Genomic DNA, 14279 nt, shown 5'->3' with positions numbered 1-14279 from the left:
TCTGCAGGGCCCCTGAACCCATCCAGGGTCCTTATGGACGCCTAATTGAGCATACCGCTCCCCTGATTGAATTAACAGCTCTGTCTCTGGAAGCTTTTCCCTTTTCGGACGGGGGGGGGCGGTTCCACGCCCGCATGCAACCCCTCCACTGTCCCACACGAGACGAGCCAGAAAGGTGGAGGGTGGGGGGGGGTGGAGGAGCAAAGGCTGCGTTGAGACTGTGCAGAAAACGTGGCCCACGCTGTCGGCGAAGCGAGGCTGGAAATGTGACCCGGGGGCAACGAAAGGTCTCGGTCTTCACAGGACCGGAGCTCCAGCAGGGCCGCGAGGGTGCAGGATGGAGCGTAGACACAGCAGACTGGTTGGAAGTCGCTGAAGTCGTAGGACATTATAGATTTTTATTTATTTATTTTTTTAAGGAAAGGAACTGTTTAATATATATTTTAGTAAATCACCTTTCATATGATGCTCTGACTAACCAATAGATGGAGGAGTGAGTTTGGTAAAACTCAGCTATCAGTTATTTAAACATTTGTCACAACTTGTTATTCATGTTCATATGTCAGTGTTTTATATTGACAACACTATACACATACTAAACATGATCCAATCTGGCTGCTCCTCAGAGTCCTGGCTCCCTCAAATCCAATCGTAGTAAAACATAATGTGGAAAATCAGGCCTTTGGGGGCAGATATGCACTCAGACCAAGCGTGTCCAGCTTCATGAAATCGCTCCCCGTGTCTGTATCCAGACTCCTCAAAGCCTGGGTTCATGTGTGGAAGCAGGGGATCGGTTTGTGCTCCTGGGTCGGTTCCTCACCAGCGTTTTACTGCGGAGGTCAGGGAGTCGCTGAGACTCAGCTGACCTGCAGAGTGACCTTTTGTTCACAGGTGTGTCTTTGTGAGGGGCTCAGTCGAAGCCTTCAGGTTGACTCTAATTGCCTCAAGAAAAAAAGTAAAGCAAATAGGACGCACCTGAACACAATTTGGGGCCAAATAGGTCAGAATAGTTTTGGAAAGGTGTTTTTTTTTAAGTTGTTTAAAGATAAAGTTATGTACTTTTCAGTTTTTAGTTAAATATTAGAGGAAAACATACTTCTACATAAAAAGGCTAAAGACGGAGATAGAGCACAAAAATATGCATTTCTTTTTTTAGTGATGTTCTGAGGTTTTACATTTCAAGATAAAACCATTTTTAATGCTTTTATTCCTCTAAACACGACCAGAGCATAAATAAACCAGTGTTTGCTTGGAAAAGCAGAACCAGCGCAACTCCAGATCCATTTTGAGCTCTTATCTTTGACCTCTATCTCTGTACCGAACTAACTTGTAAACACACATACTTTTCATATAACCTTATTCTGACTGAATCGGCATGTTGGCACTGCTGCTCCGGGTCCGAGCCCCCGGGCCGTGGACGGGCGAAGGCTCCGGGCCTCCCTCCGCCGGTGGCGGTGCCGAGCGGCTCACCTCTCGATGAACCCCCCGGTCCAAAACCAAACAGCAACACGCACTCTGTGCCAAGCATTTCCCTGCACCAGTGAACTGTGCAGCCACCACAGCGTGTCACTTGTTAGCCGCTGTTCTTCTGATACGGCCCACGGGCGGGGCCAATTAAACCCGCACTGTTCCCCACCGGGTCAGGAGTTTAGTGGGTCGTCGTTACCCAGAGTTGTGTCATTCTAAGCCCACCACACCTGCCAAGTCCGCACTAGGAGAGAATTCACTGCATTTATTTATGTAATGTGACGTAGAGGCTGTTGGAGGCAGTACCATGTACAGTAGTTCTGAAGTATTTACATGAACGTAAGTCTATATAGTTTAAACGGCCATTAATTGCATTCATATGCTTTTCTCCTGCATTGATGTCACATAACATGGCTGCTGCATGAAAAAGCGAGAGTGAAACAGGACCCACGTGTTAAAAGTAGTTTTACTTGTAAGTCTTTGAATCGCCTAAAACAATGACACCGATGTGTTCATTGAAACATGAGCCAACCTGGACCGGGCCAAGCTGGCTCAACGGATCGGATCGGGTCTGACTGAAGACGTCCGTGTAAATGCTACGTTGTGTTGCAGCGCCCTCGTGTGGCCTTTGAGTTTATTTCATTTGACGCAACTAGGATGACAGATGGTCCTGCACAGATTAGACGTTTTTAGAAATGCTCGATTTTCGTAAATCCTGTTCGACTTTTACCCGTTGTTATTGCATAAAATTAATAAAATATAAACGGTTTTTTTTTTGCTTAAACCCAGAGATTAATACATTTCTTTAGGAAGAGATTTGTTTCTGACAAAAGTAAATGTTGCGCGTTGTTGCTCGCGTGTGAGGTGGCGCTCGGTTCGTTGCAGCGGGCAGGCCGTATTTCGGGCAGGCGGGGCTCTAAGGAGGGATGCTGCTGGAAAGCAGGTGGGACCGCGGATGCTCCGGGGATGCGCGTCGGTGCGAGCGGAGCAGAAGGAGGCGGACAGAGGCTGTTATTCCACCGCAGTGAACGGCGTATGCGAGGCCGGGACCGGGCTCTGGGTCGATTCGGAGGCGCGCGCCGTGCGGGATTGCTGCGGGGCCGCTCGGGAGGCTGACGGGGCGCGACGTCCTCCGTCTGCGGCTGTCGTGTCGCCGGATGCTGGGTCGACGGCCGCAGCCTTGCGCGTGAAACCCGATATTATGCGGCTAGGAGGCGGTTCTGGACGGATCACAGGGCGACGAAGCACCGGTTCAGAGCGCGTTTGGCAAACTGGCAGGTTAGTGGACGCGGCGCCGCCTTTGTGCGGGGGGAGAAACGGAACCAACACCTTTGAGGGGACGTTGTTGTTCGGTGAGATGTGACCCGCAGGCGGCGGTGGGGATCTGTGCCTGGTGCTGTGGAAAGGTCCAGGCCTCCGCTGCGTGTGAGCCTAGTGGGCAGAGAGCATAATGGACGGGTCCAGTTGTTTACCACGAGCCAGGCTTCCATCATCATATATTTTTAGGTCTGCCTGACTTGTAGGTTGATTGTGTGATATAGAGTGAGAGTTATTGCTTTGAGTAATCCAATTCTCTCAGCCCAGTAACTCTGGGCCAAAAATAGATCCTCTATTAAAGGACCGCCGTGGTTTTTCGTGTCTTCTGTCACTTCCCTAAAGGCAAAACGTCTCATCTGGTGTAAAATCACTGAGTGCATGAATATGTGCTCATGCATGCGTGTTTGAACCTGTGCTATGACCCTCCCCCACAGAACACCAGAACGCAGCTCTCCTAAGCCATAGACCGAATGCTGTATAATCCTCTAATTGAAACCTCTGTCCTGTCTTTCATCCATCTCTCCTCACGCGACCCCCCCCTCCTCCAACCACACACCCACTGTCCTTCCTGCAGTATTGGCCAACCATGGTTGACCCCTCGGAGGCTGAGGAGCAGAGCAAGTGTAAAGGCCCGCAGCTGGACGTGGCGGCTGTGGGCACCGACGACCCTCGACTTCCAGAACAGGCAGATGGCGCCACCACGGAGGACGAGGGGGACGCCGGGTTCGAGACCCCGCCCACGGGCAGCTCTGAGCCCAGCCCCTGCCACAGCGCCTCGTCGGCGGGCCCGGACGCTGCTCCCGAGGCGCAGACCCAGGCGGCAGAGCCGTCGCCCAAGATGCACCTGGACCTGTACAACTTCGACTCGCCGGCGGCCGAGGGCAGCCGCTACGTGCTGACGAGCCCGCGCTCCCTGGAGGCGTGCGCGCGCTGCGGGGTCAAACCCGTGGAGCTGCTGCCCCGCCCGCTCGCCGACTTCGCCCGGGAGGCGCCCGGGCGCTCCATGCGCGTGGCCACGGGCCTGTTCGAGGTGTACGAGCGGGAGCGGCACGGCAAACTGAGGCAGTGTCTGGAGGAGAGGGAGAGGATCGTCAGGGAGGAGAAGAGGAGGATTCTGCAGGCGGCGGTCAATAGCGGCGGCTGTACGTCACCGCCGTGTGTCGAGAAAGCGGGTTCTAGGCCCGCTCAGCCTCCTAATGCCGGACCGGTACCTCCAGGCTCCGCCCCTGATGTGGGACCACCGTCTAGAAGCACCACAGCGGCCCAGATTTCTAAAACTGCTACAGCCGCTCCTGGTCTCAGCACCTCCCCTATGTCTGCCCGTCCAGGACTGACCCGGTCTATAAAGAACGGGTCCCCAACCTCAGCGCCGACCTCCAAGGGTGGATTCCAAGGATCCGCCAAGCATCCTCTGTCTTCATCGACTGAACAAGCGAAACCTGCCCGGCCGCCGCCCGTCGCCAGGAAGTCTCCTGGGGGGAAATCCTCCAACACATTTCCAAGATCCACCCCCAAACCTCCTCTGTTCCCCAGGGCCAACACCACGTTATCATCATCCGCGACGAAGCCGGCAGATCCCAGCTCTGCGAAGCCCTCGAACGGCGTGACGAGGGGCCCGTTCGCGCAGCACAACGGCCACCTCGGCGTTCATTCCAAGGTGCGGGCCAGAAGCCACTCCCTGGAGTCACTACAGCGGCGGATGGAGCCCATCTGCTCCTCCACCTCCACCACCACCACGGCAACCACCTGCACGTCATCCGAGTCCGGCGCCTCCTCGTCCTACAGCTGGGACGGCGCGCGGGACCACTGGGCCCGGTTCTCCAGCCCCCGAGCCCGCACGCTGGCCACCTTCAACTCGCTGATGGGCCGCAGCCTCAGCCTGGGCGACCTCAGCCACTCGCCCCAGACCACGCAGAAGGTGGAGCGCATCGTGAAGGAGGTGAAGCGCCGGGGCCTGAAGGCCGTGTCCGAGCGGGACCGCAAGATCGCGGCGCTGATGCTGGCGAGGTACCAGGAGGAGGACATCATGAGCCAGACGCGCTACGTGGCTCACCTCCAGTGGGACAGCGAGCGGCGCATGGAGGAGCTGCGGCGGGAGCAGGAGGACCGCGAGAAGCAGCGCGCCGTGCTGCAGTGCCAGCGCGTGTGGCACACGGCGGTGTCCGTCCGCCAGCAGAGGCTGAGTCAGCAGGAGCAGGAGGCGGTGGCGGCGAAGCTGCGGCAGGCCGAGGAGAGCGAGGGGCGATGGAGGGAGCTGGCGGAGCAGCAGGAGCGCAGCCGCGTGCTGAGGCTGCAGCAGGCGGCGCGGGAGGGCAAGCACAAGAAGTCGCTGCAGGAGCAGAACCTGCGGGCGCTGGAGGAGGAGAGGGCGGCCATGCTGGAGCAGGAGAGGCTGCTGCTGAAGGAGAAGCTCACCATGGCGGAGCTGAAGCGGCAGGAGAAGGAGCACCAGGCCCAGGAGGAGAGACGGGGCCTGAACAAGGCGGAGAAGCGGCGCCACGCCGCCCTGATACAGGAGATCGCCCGCAGGGAGCAGGAGGAGAGGGACGAGGCCCGCCGGGCGGCGGCGGAGAAGCTCAGCCGCTCCCTGGAGAACTACGAGCACATCGTGGAGCGCCGCGGCCAGGAGCTGAAGGAGAAGGCCAAGCGGGAGGAGCTGCAGATCCAGAAGGCCCGCCGGGCCGCCGAGAGGCGCGAGCGGCAGCAGCAGCAGCTGCTGGAGGCCCGCGCCAAGGAGGCGGAGAAGCGGGCGCAGCAGGCGGCCCAGGTCGCCGAGGACAGGGCCAAGGAGCGGGCCCAGCGGGCCGTCCAGTGCCGGCAGGAGAAGGAGCGGCTGCAGAGGCTCAACAGGCAGCGCGTGGAGGAGGAGGAGCGGCTGAGGCGCCTGGAGCTGCTGCAGTCCATCGAGAGGAAGCTGGAGAAGAGCGAGCAGATCTTCAAGGAGAAGAGGGCCGTCTTGGAGAGCGCTCGCTCCGTGGCCCGCGCCTCCTTCCACGTGCGCGACAAGGTGCGCGAGGAGACCAACATGCGCACTTTTGACAAGATGGCCCTGGAGGCCCAGCTCAAAGCCACCCTGGACGAGAAGTAAGGCCGGAGCTGCTGTGGACGCGGTCTTGGTGACGTGCTCGGCTGTTGCCTCAGCCTCACCGCTCTCCAGCTTTACCTTTATCCAAATCTCCAGTTTTCTGTTTTTCCATAAATGTCTGAGTTTTGTTTTTACCATTTTGTATCAAAGCAAACCAAATTATTTTATATGGTGAGACTACAAACTATTCTATCAACTGCTGTAAATGAACAGTGACTCCTGTGTGGACTTCATATTGGATGCAGAGAGTGAAGAGTGTGCAGTCACAACTGTTTTTCTTTGCCTTCTGCTTTGTCCGTCTCAGCTGCTGGACTGAAAGCTGTGCTGGGATGAAAAGAGTCACTGTTTACCAGGAAGCACAACTCCATGACAACTGCAGAGGCTTTTAAGGGAAATAAAAAGCAGGCCGCACATTCTCTCGAATGCCTGCAGCCAAGGAGCGATGCTGCGTGAACACTGACGCAGCTCGATTATGTCAGGAAACAAGATTCCTGCTGGACGTGTTTGGCTGCGTGCACAAGTCCGTGCTGATGAAGCATTAGCTTCTGCAGCGGTGCCGTTCCTCCCTCCCTTCCAGCCCTCCGAGGACTTGCTGTGTCTCTCCCCCTCATGTCCGATGACGGAGAACAGCCGACAGACAGCTGCCCCGCTCCCACACAACCCCCTGGTGACCATGTCAAGTTCAGCGGGTATGAGTTTTTATTGATTCCACAATAATTAATGAAAGACTTTGTGTTCAATGGCGTTAGTTCTACTTCTACTCATAAGCCAACTTCACTAATCCAACAATCTCTGATTAAAGAGAAAAAAGAAGGCACATACACATAGGTTTTCCCCCTGTGATGTAGCTGTTGCCATAGCGATAAAATCTGGATGGAGCAGCAGGAGGTGAGGGACTGAGCAGAGAGAGTGCGTGGGAACGCGAGGGCTGTGGCAGCTCGTCCTCTCTGCTGAGCATTATTAGATGAACTACATCCGCTTGTTATGTTACCAGGGAAAGTGCTGCATTCAGACAGTGGCTGACCTTACTGAGACATTCAGTGCATCTGTGGCCGCCGGCCTGATACCTGCTAACCAAATGTGAGCGTGAATGACCCTGAAATGCAGCATTGGACATACACAGGGCCCACGGGACTGTTGCACTGAATAGGCCACAGTGTTTCCAGCAGATATAAACAGAGGTGATTTAAGGGCAGAGGATGAGACGACGGATTGGTTTGTGCATATGATGACGACTGAGCTCAGGCAGCAAAGGTTGTTAAAACGCTAAAGCACAAAGAGAAATGCAGCGCATTGAGCTCATGTTAAAACACTCCAGATTGGATTTGAAACACAGATACGAGTTTAGGTAATTGAGTATAGACTTCAACGTCTGGAACTGGAGTGAACAACAACAAGCCAAATATTAGACGTTTTAATTCATTTAATGCTGTTACTTACCAAAGTGCTACTGCTTTAATCTATGTACTTTATGGTGCAAGTTCAATTTAACATTCATTTATAAATGTGTATAGTGAGAATATCTGAGTTGAAAGATATTTACAAACTTAAACTTTACATGTGACTTATATAGTTTGAGACAAGTGAATGCACAGTGAAACATGTAGGGGAAATTACTGTAAGACCAAGTCATGAACAACATTTTGCCTATATATTCATCACACTTGTGTTGTGTTCTACAGGTCCTGGTGATGTATCCCACAACCCTCCCCAGGAGTGTTTATTTCTACCTTGTCAAAGCAAGTGACTGAAGCCTGTTACACTCATTCATTTTTGAACAGTAAATTTGGGAAGTGAACTCTGCAGCACCTTCACAAATGAAATCACACATTCAACCTGCTGTATTAGCATAAAGGCATGTCGTCTGTAGTATGTTCCTTCTTGATCCGACATCGGTCTGGCCTTCAGTTGAATAATGGTTGTTAATACGGTTGCTTGAGTGAATGGTGTGGTAGAAAACGATGAGTTCAGAGGTCTCACCAACTTTTCTGTCAAAGCGGACTAAATATGCTGTGTAAAAATTTGAATAAAACATTTTAAGATGTAACTTGTCTGGTCTCATCAGGTCAGGTTCTTGCGGTCCATGATCTTGTAGACGCTCTCTCTGAAGCTGCTATCAGATGTAAGGCGACGTGCCGTCTCCCTCAGCTCCTCAAGGCTGCCACTCTCAGCGCTGGCTACACCGAACGACTTGGAGTGTTTCACTGTGGAGGAGATGAAATTATGTCCCAACACGTAGTATACTTAATTACTTGATACATGAATAATACAGTATAAGTTGTCAAACTAGCACGTAGCATAGTATGTTGGCGTGAGTATCATGATCATATACCAATAGTATAGAATGATAAAAACACATTTGACTACATGACTTTTTTTACAGCATACTATGTCACATTTTTTAAACCATGCTGTATTATGACACTTTTGTGACGACATACTCTATTATGGTATTGTAGTAACAATAATAATAATAATATACTATGGCAGAAGATAGTCAGGGCAGGCAGTCAGACATCAAGACCCATCTCAGTTACCACAGTTTCCCCCCAGGGATGTGTCCTGGGACCTCTGCTGTTTAGCCTACTCACACACGACTGCACAGCTAGAAGCAGCACCAACCACACTGCTTAGTTTGCAGATGACACAACTGTGGCTGGTCATATCACTGAAATGATGAGCGCTTACAGAATGAAGGTGGAGCAGTTGGCAGTGTGGTGCACATCCCACAACCTTGCTATCAACAAAAGAAATAGCTATTGACTTCAGGAACACTGGCAAGCATGATCTCACACCTGTCTTAATAAACGGTCAGCAGTGTGAGGTTCCTGGGTGTGCACCTCGCTGATGGCCTGTCCTCTACAACCACCTCCATAGCAGTCATCAAAAAAGCACCACAGCGTCTTTTCTCTGGAGACTTCCTTCACCCTACCTCATCACATTCTACAGGGGCACCCTCAAACATTAACGCTCATCTTCATACTATACTATGGAATCATTTTAGTGTCATTCTATTCTAGTTTAAGGCTTAATTGTAACAACGTACTATTTTGACGACATGCATGATGTGTCACACACCATCGTTAGAACTACACCATAGCATAGTATGTCACTGATATTGTGCCATATCCATGTCGTCAAAGTTAAGCAATGGTATAGTATGTCACAAAAACTACCATATCAAATAAATGTAAATATCTACATCATACTATAACAGGTAGTAAAGTTGAAAGGTAACTCTCAGGTTTTTACGCTTCCTGACACAACCCCTCTCTGATGGGATTAAACCTGCGACATGCAGCATGTCATCTAGCTAAGCCATAGTTTAGTATGTTGTCAAAAAAGTCATAGTAAAGTATATCACAAAAATTGTGCCAAGAAAGCACAGATATGTCAAAAATACATCATAGCACTAAAGTTACACAATGGTATGATGTCAGAATTAAGCCATAGAATAGTATTTCACTAAATCTATTACATATTTTTGACAGCATACTATACTATGGTGTAATTATGATGCCAAACTATGGCATAATACTTAAGGCCATACTACAGTATTTTACCAAACCATGGCTTGTTTTTGATGACATACTATATAGTACATGATACTTGATCCTTGGTACATGATACTATTTTATGTTGTCTAAAAATTCTAAGACTGTCAAAAACCTGTTTTGCGATAGTATATACTGTAGTGTGTATCTGAAAAAGACTTACACCAGTGGCGTCTGGAGGCTTTTCTCTGGATTCGGCAGCTCTTGATCCTGCGGGCAGCTGCTTTGTGAAGATACACAGCATTCTTCATTATAGATGGAAGCTTTGCCTCAATCTCTGCTGCACAAATACACTCTTCAAAGAATCCTGCATAAATACAAAAACACATGTGAGAAGAAACATCTACCACAGTCGATAATGGAGAGAGAAATAGCATCATGAGCTGAATATAGCTGATTATAACTAATGAACGTGATACATTAATTCTGTAACTGTCAATTAATTCATATTATTATTTAGCAATCACTGTAAAAACCTAAATTCAATCCTGCCCATGTTCATGCCAGTATCTAAACAGATCAATCAATGCACTCACTTCTCAGCTGAGTCACATCCCCCTTCATCTTCTCATCCCGTTCTCTGCTTCGCTCCATTGAGTTCAGGCCTTTCTCCAGGTTCTGCAGCGCTTCTTCAGCCTGCTTCAGCCTCTTCTCCAGCTCCACCCGAGATTCAATCTCTGCCTGAGACACAGCAAACACAATTTAATATCATTTATTTATTTGTGCTATAAACAGTTTTTTCTAATCCAATCACAAGCGAATATGAGCTTCAATGTGTCGCACTCAAAAGAGATTGACTGTAGTCTTGGCTCTGTAGCAGTAGAAACACAAATCTGATGCAGCGTTACCTTGAGCTCAGCCTCAGTTTGCTGCTTGTCCACCGTGAGCTGGGAGAGCGACTGCTGCAGCGTCCGGGCCTGGGACGAGTAATACTCCCTCTCCTGCTGCAGGACTTTGGCTCGCTGTTCGTTCTCCCGGAGCCTGAAGTGGATCAAATCAGCAGCAAATGCAAAAAACATGAGCTTGTAAGTGGTGCACGGAGTCCTGCATCCGCCATTTCATACAATAGACAATCATCAGACAGATGTACCTGAAGCATTTAGTTCTGGTATGTGGCTCACAGACCACAGTGTTATTAGCGTGTTTGCTGCACAGCATTAGTGCTACACCGTCAATAGCAGCTGTCTGTAATATCTCACTTACTGGTGCTGATCAATGGGTTGCTTGTTTAGGGATCAATACACATTTCCATTCGTGCCATTAGAACTAAGGCCCTCTTGAAAGGCTTTAGTGTTTGACCCTTTGCATGCCAAAACAAAGCCAGTGTATTTTGCTCTAGTGAAACTCTACACCTACAATCAGACCTGCATGCTCCTCAACCTTCCGTGAAACGAGTCCAGTTCTAATGAGACGCCTTTGGGTCTTACTTGTCGTCGGCCTGGTCCTTCTCTTTCAGCAGGAGCCTCATTTGCTCCTCGATGTGTCGCAGGTCCTGCAGCAGGTGGACGTCGCCGAGCTTCTCGCCCTCCGCGCAGGCCAGCTCCAAGCACTGCTCCGCCATCCCGGCCTCCTCATCCTCCTGCTCCTTCAGTCCCAGCCGCTCCAGAGTTCGCAGCTTCTCCTGCGAGAGCTCCTAAAAGGAACAAAGACAAGGCAACTTTCAGAACACCTCACCTAAAAAACAGACTTCTAAACAAGACCAATTCTTGTTGATCACATGGTTTTTATTTTTTAACATATTCTGTCCTCTTACTACTTCTCTTTACATTCTAATAAGCAAGATCATAAAGGTTTGCATTAAACTAAAAGAAATGGACTGAGAGTTTGTCTTTTTGTTCTTCATACCTCGATGGATTTCTGCAGCATAACTGTTAAGTTGTTCAGTTCTTCCTTCTCATGCTCAACGCCCGTCAGTGACTGAGATGTGCCATCAAGGTCTCTGTCAGACATGCAGAAAAACCAAAAAAATGCTGAATTAAGCAGTCGTTTGTACAATGTGTACTACTACAATAGAGCCAGAAATATTTTTACAGTTTGATCTGTTCCTGTTCTGCCTTCAGCTCCAGCACCACCTCCTCATACTTCATCTTCTCCTCCTCCAAGACCTGGTTGAGACGCTCCAATTCCTACGCACACAGAAACTGATTTAGTACAAAAATCTTTATTTTTAAAATTTGATTTTCATACATTTGTCCTTAACTACATTTTATACATTACATATCTGGGTTATTTTTTGTCTTGGAGCCAAAGATGTATCAAATTGAATAAATTTAATGTTTTGAATTAAGTAAATATTATTGCAGCAGACTAGTCTCACCTCTCTCTGTGCTCTCTGGTGACTAAGCTCTTCAGTCTCTTCCATCAGTTTATCTGGAGGAAGAAAACAGTGAATGAAGCTGCACTTGTTCAGCCTTTATCCAGGTGAGCCTCTGTGTGTTTACCCAGATACTCCTGCTTCTCCTTGGCCAGCTGCAGCCCCTGAGCCTCCAGACTCTCGATCATGGCCTCTCCCAGCTGGGCGTTCTTCCACGTGCTGTTCAACGAGTTTGGTCAGACTGAAACACTTCATTCTGAGCATTTGTCAGACTGTTTATTAAAAGCATATATTCACAATGTCGGCTTAGTTCGATCACATGGAAACATACACTTTTCCTGAATCCTGCAGCATCTCCATCCACTGGACCTGCTCATCCTCAGACTCAGCAGCAAGGACTATGGCTCCCTGCAGGACAGGTGTATAACGGGTTACACAGGCTGCAAATCAGTGGGCTTTGGGACTTGTCTGCCAGTTCTTACCGTAAAATCTTCCAGGTTGATCACAATGGCAAAGGGCATGCCCATGTCCTCGTTAGCTGACACCACACATCCTCCCAGAGGAATAACTCCCTGAGACAGACAAACCCCACTGTTTGTAAAGGTTTGACCATCTTCATATCCAAAATTATAATAGACTCACTGCTTCCTCTAAAGTTCATAATGATGCAGACACTCACCTTGGGGTGGATGTTAAAGTACCTGCTGCTCTCAAAGTTTCTCTTCTCGCTCTCTGCATAGTAGAGCAAGAAGCTGTCTTTGATGATGAAGAATCTACCGAGTGAGACGAGAGACAAGAGCAGCAGTGGGTCAGTCCTGTGGGACTAAAAGGAACCAACGGCACTTGTTCCAAATGATTCAACAGGAATGACGCCCAGATGCAAACTAAGCTACTTGAGCCCTTAGCTACAAACCAAGAGAGTTACTTCTAAACAGCAGGCATTCTGGACCTGATCTACAGACAACAGAAATCAAAAGGGCGGTTCTGAAAGGTCAACTGGTCGGCACAATTCACAGCCTGACACTGACTTAAGTAGAACCAATGTTAGAAAAGATCAATGTTGGGATTTTACATAGTGAAGTCATCATTTCGGTCGACTACCATGCCTTCTAAGGGTCGCTCATCTGTATAAGCTGCCTTTTTATCTTGTAATGCCACTAATTCAGATGCTGCAAATGGACTCTCTGGACCCACCGTGCATTGTCGTTTTAACCGTTATGTAAACTAAGAGCATTATCATCGAGCACCAATCCAGGCGTTCCAGCATCCAGACATACTCAGGATATACTTACACCGAGACCTGAACACGCCTGTGTGGAAGCACATCCTGCTGTTATGTAAAGCAATCCCATAATATGCAACGTCAGCGGTTTGGCTGAGTCCTAAATGTCAACTCTGAGAGTAAAGCTCGTATAATTGCAGGCTATCCGGTCCTAATACCTCGTCAATCAGGAGCTGAAGCTTCAACTACAGCTACACGACAAAGTGAATAATGTTAGCAAACGTCTCACCTGCAGTTTTAAATAAAGTTACATGTTTTACAGCGCTATCGACTTTACAGGGGAATCAGAAACATTCATTTCGCTGTGAATTCTCATTAACTGAAATAGTTATTAGGTTTAGCTTTCAAGTTTCCAACAGCACAACGGTCCCAAAACAATGGAACAAATCAAACATTTGACAAACAACGGTGCCTCGTGCTTCAGCCTCACCTGCGTGACCACTTGGCGGACGGTCGCCCAAAGGGCCTCTTCCACAGCACACCATGAAGCTGCACTTTGGTGCTGAAGTCCAGCGCCTCCGAGTCGGACTGCTCCATGGACGACCAGGGCGACAGCAGAGAGTTTCTGGACGAGGAGGAGAACATCCTCCGCGGCTTCCCTCGCGCTGGGAGCGAGGGAATGCAAAAAAAAAAAAAAAAAATCTATAGGATAAATATAAATCACAAGAGTCAGTCAATAACAATTAGCCTAATAACACCCAATAACATGCACGCACACACGCAGAGGTGCAAGTGAAGCTTCAATAGAAAACAGGAAAAGCATCAAAGGAATCCCAATAACTCAGCAGGGTGGAATGATGTGGCTGCCAATTTGCCCATCAGCTGGAGGCAGACTGACTGCACAGTGGAGATGAAACCCGGGATGACAGAGAGAGGAAGGGAGATGGAGGGAGGGAGGTTTGGAGGCTTTAGGAGTGAGTTGCTAAATCTGAAGCCGGTCGATACCTTCCAGCCAGTAAAAGCTATTATTCAGATTACTGCACTTGCAGCAGGCAGCAGCCTCTTGGCAGATGTGAACCCTCTGGACCGTCCATGCATCCCTCCTCCCACCAGCTGTGGAACAGGAAACATCTGTGGCAGCGCGACTCTCGAGTAAAGCGTCAGAGTGGCTCACATGCAGCTTAGGAGTCATACAGGATTCATTTACACAACATGTGTCAGCAGGGATCACCAGCAGATTATGGAGACATTGATGGTTCGGCTCAGAGTTACGAAGGGTTCAAGGAATTCCAGGGTTAAAAGGGGATCTGAACATTGTGT

At 49.5% G+C, this 14279-nt stretch overlaps 2 protein-coding genes across 6 annotated transcripts in view; one reads left to right on the top strand and one right to left on the bottom strand.

The window, feature by feature from the left end:
- The window catches only part of ccdc177 (coiled-coil domain containing 177), a 20177-nt gene extending 12261 nt beyond the window's left edge, over positions 1-7916 (top strand). For 2 of the 5 annotated variants that reach the window (XM_055505858.1, XM_055505857.1), the window contains 3 exons: positions 3359-5868; positions 6174-6558; positions 7552-7916. In XM_055505858.1, the coding sequence (XP_055361833.1) occupies positions 3371-5868; positions 6174-6258 (2583 nt within the window). In that variant the 5' untranslated portion in view covers positions 3359-3370 and the 3' untranslated portion in view covers positions 6259-6558; positions 7552-7916. Of the gene's footprint in view, positions 1-2102; positions 2746-3358; positions 6559-7551 lie in introns of those variants that run through there. The other 3 variants (XM_055505856.1, XM_029138841.3, XM_029138840.3) reach the window with 3 other exon arrangements.
- Positions 6551-14279, bottom strand: plekhd1 (pleckstrin homology domain containing, family D (with coiled-coil domains) member 1). Its single transcript, XM_029138853.3, has 13 exons — positions 13450-14279; positions 12417-12510; positions 12220-12309; positions 12069-12145; positions 11865-11956; positions 11741-11793; positions 11455-11549; positions 11269-11362; positions 10851-11056; positions 10272-10404; positions 9960-10104; positions 9587-9730; positions 6551-8073 (listed from the first exon to the last, which is right to left on the bottom strand). The coding sequence occupies exons 1-13, from the start codon at positions 13602-13604 to the stop codon at positions 7931-7933; spliced, it is 1521 nt and encodes a 506-aa protein (XP_028994686.1). The 5' UTR covers positions 13605-14279; the 3' UTR covers positions 6551-7930.

Source organism: Betta splendens, chromosome 22 (genome assembly GCF_900634795.4).
Source record: "Betta splendens chromosome 22, fBetSpl5.4, whole genome shotgun sequence".
Taxonomy (NCBI): Eukaryota; Metazoa; Chordata; class Actinopteri; order Anabantiformes; family Osphronemidae; genus Betta; species Betta splendens.
The sequence above is the reverse complement of the archived record's forward strand: the minus strand, read 5'-3'. Positions and strand labels throughout refer to the sequence as shown.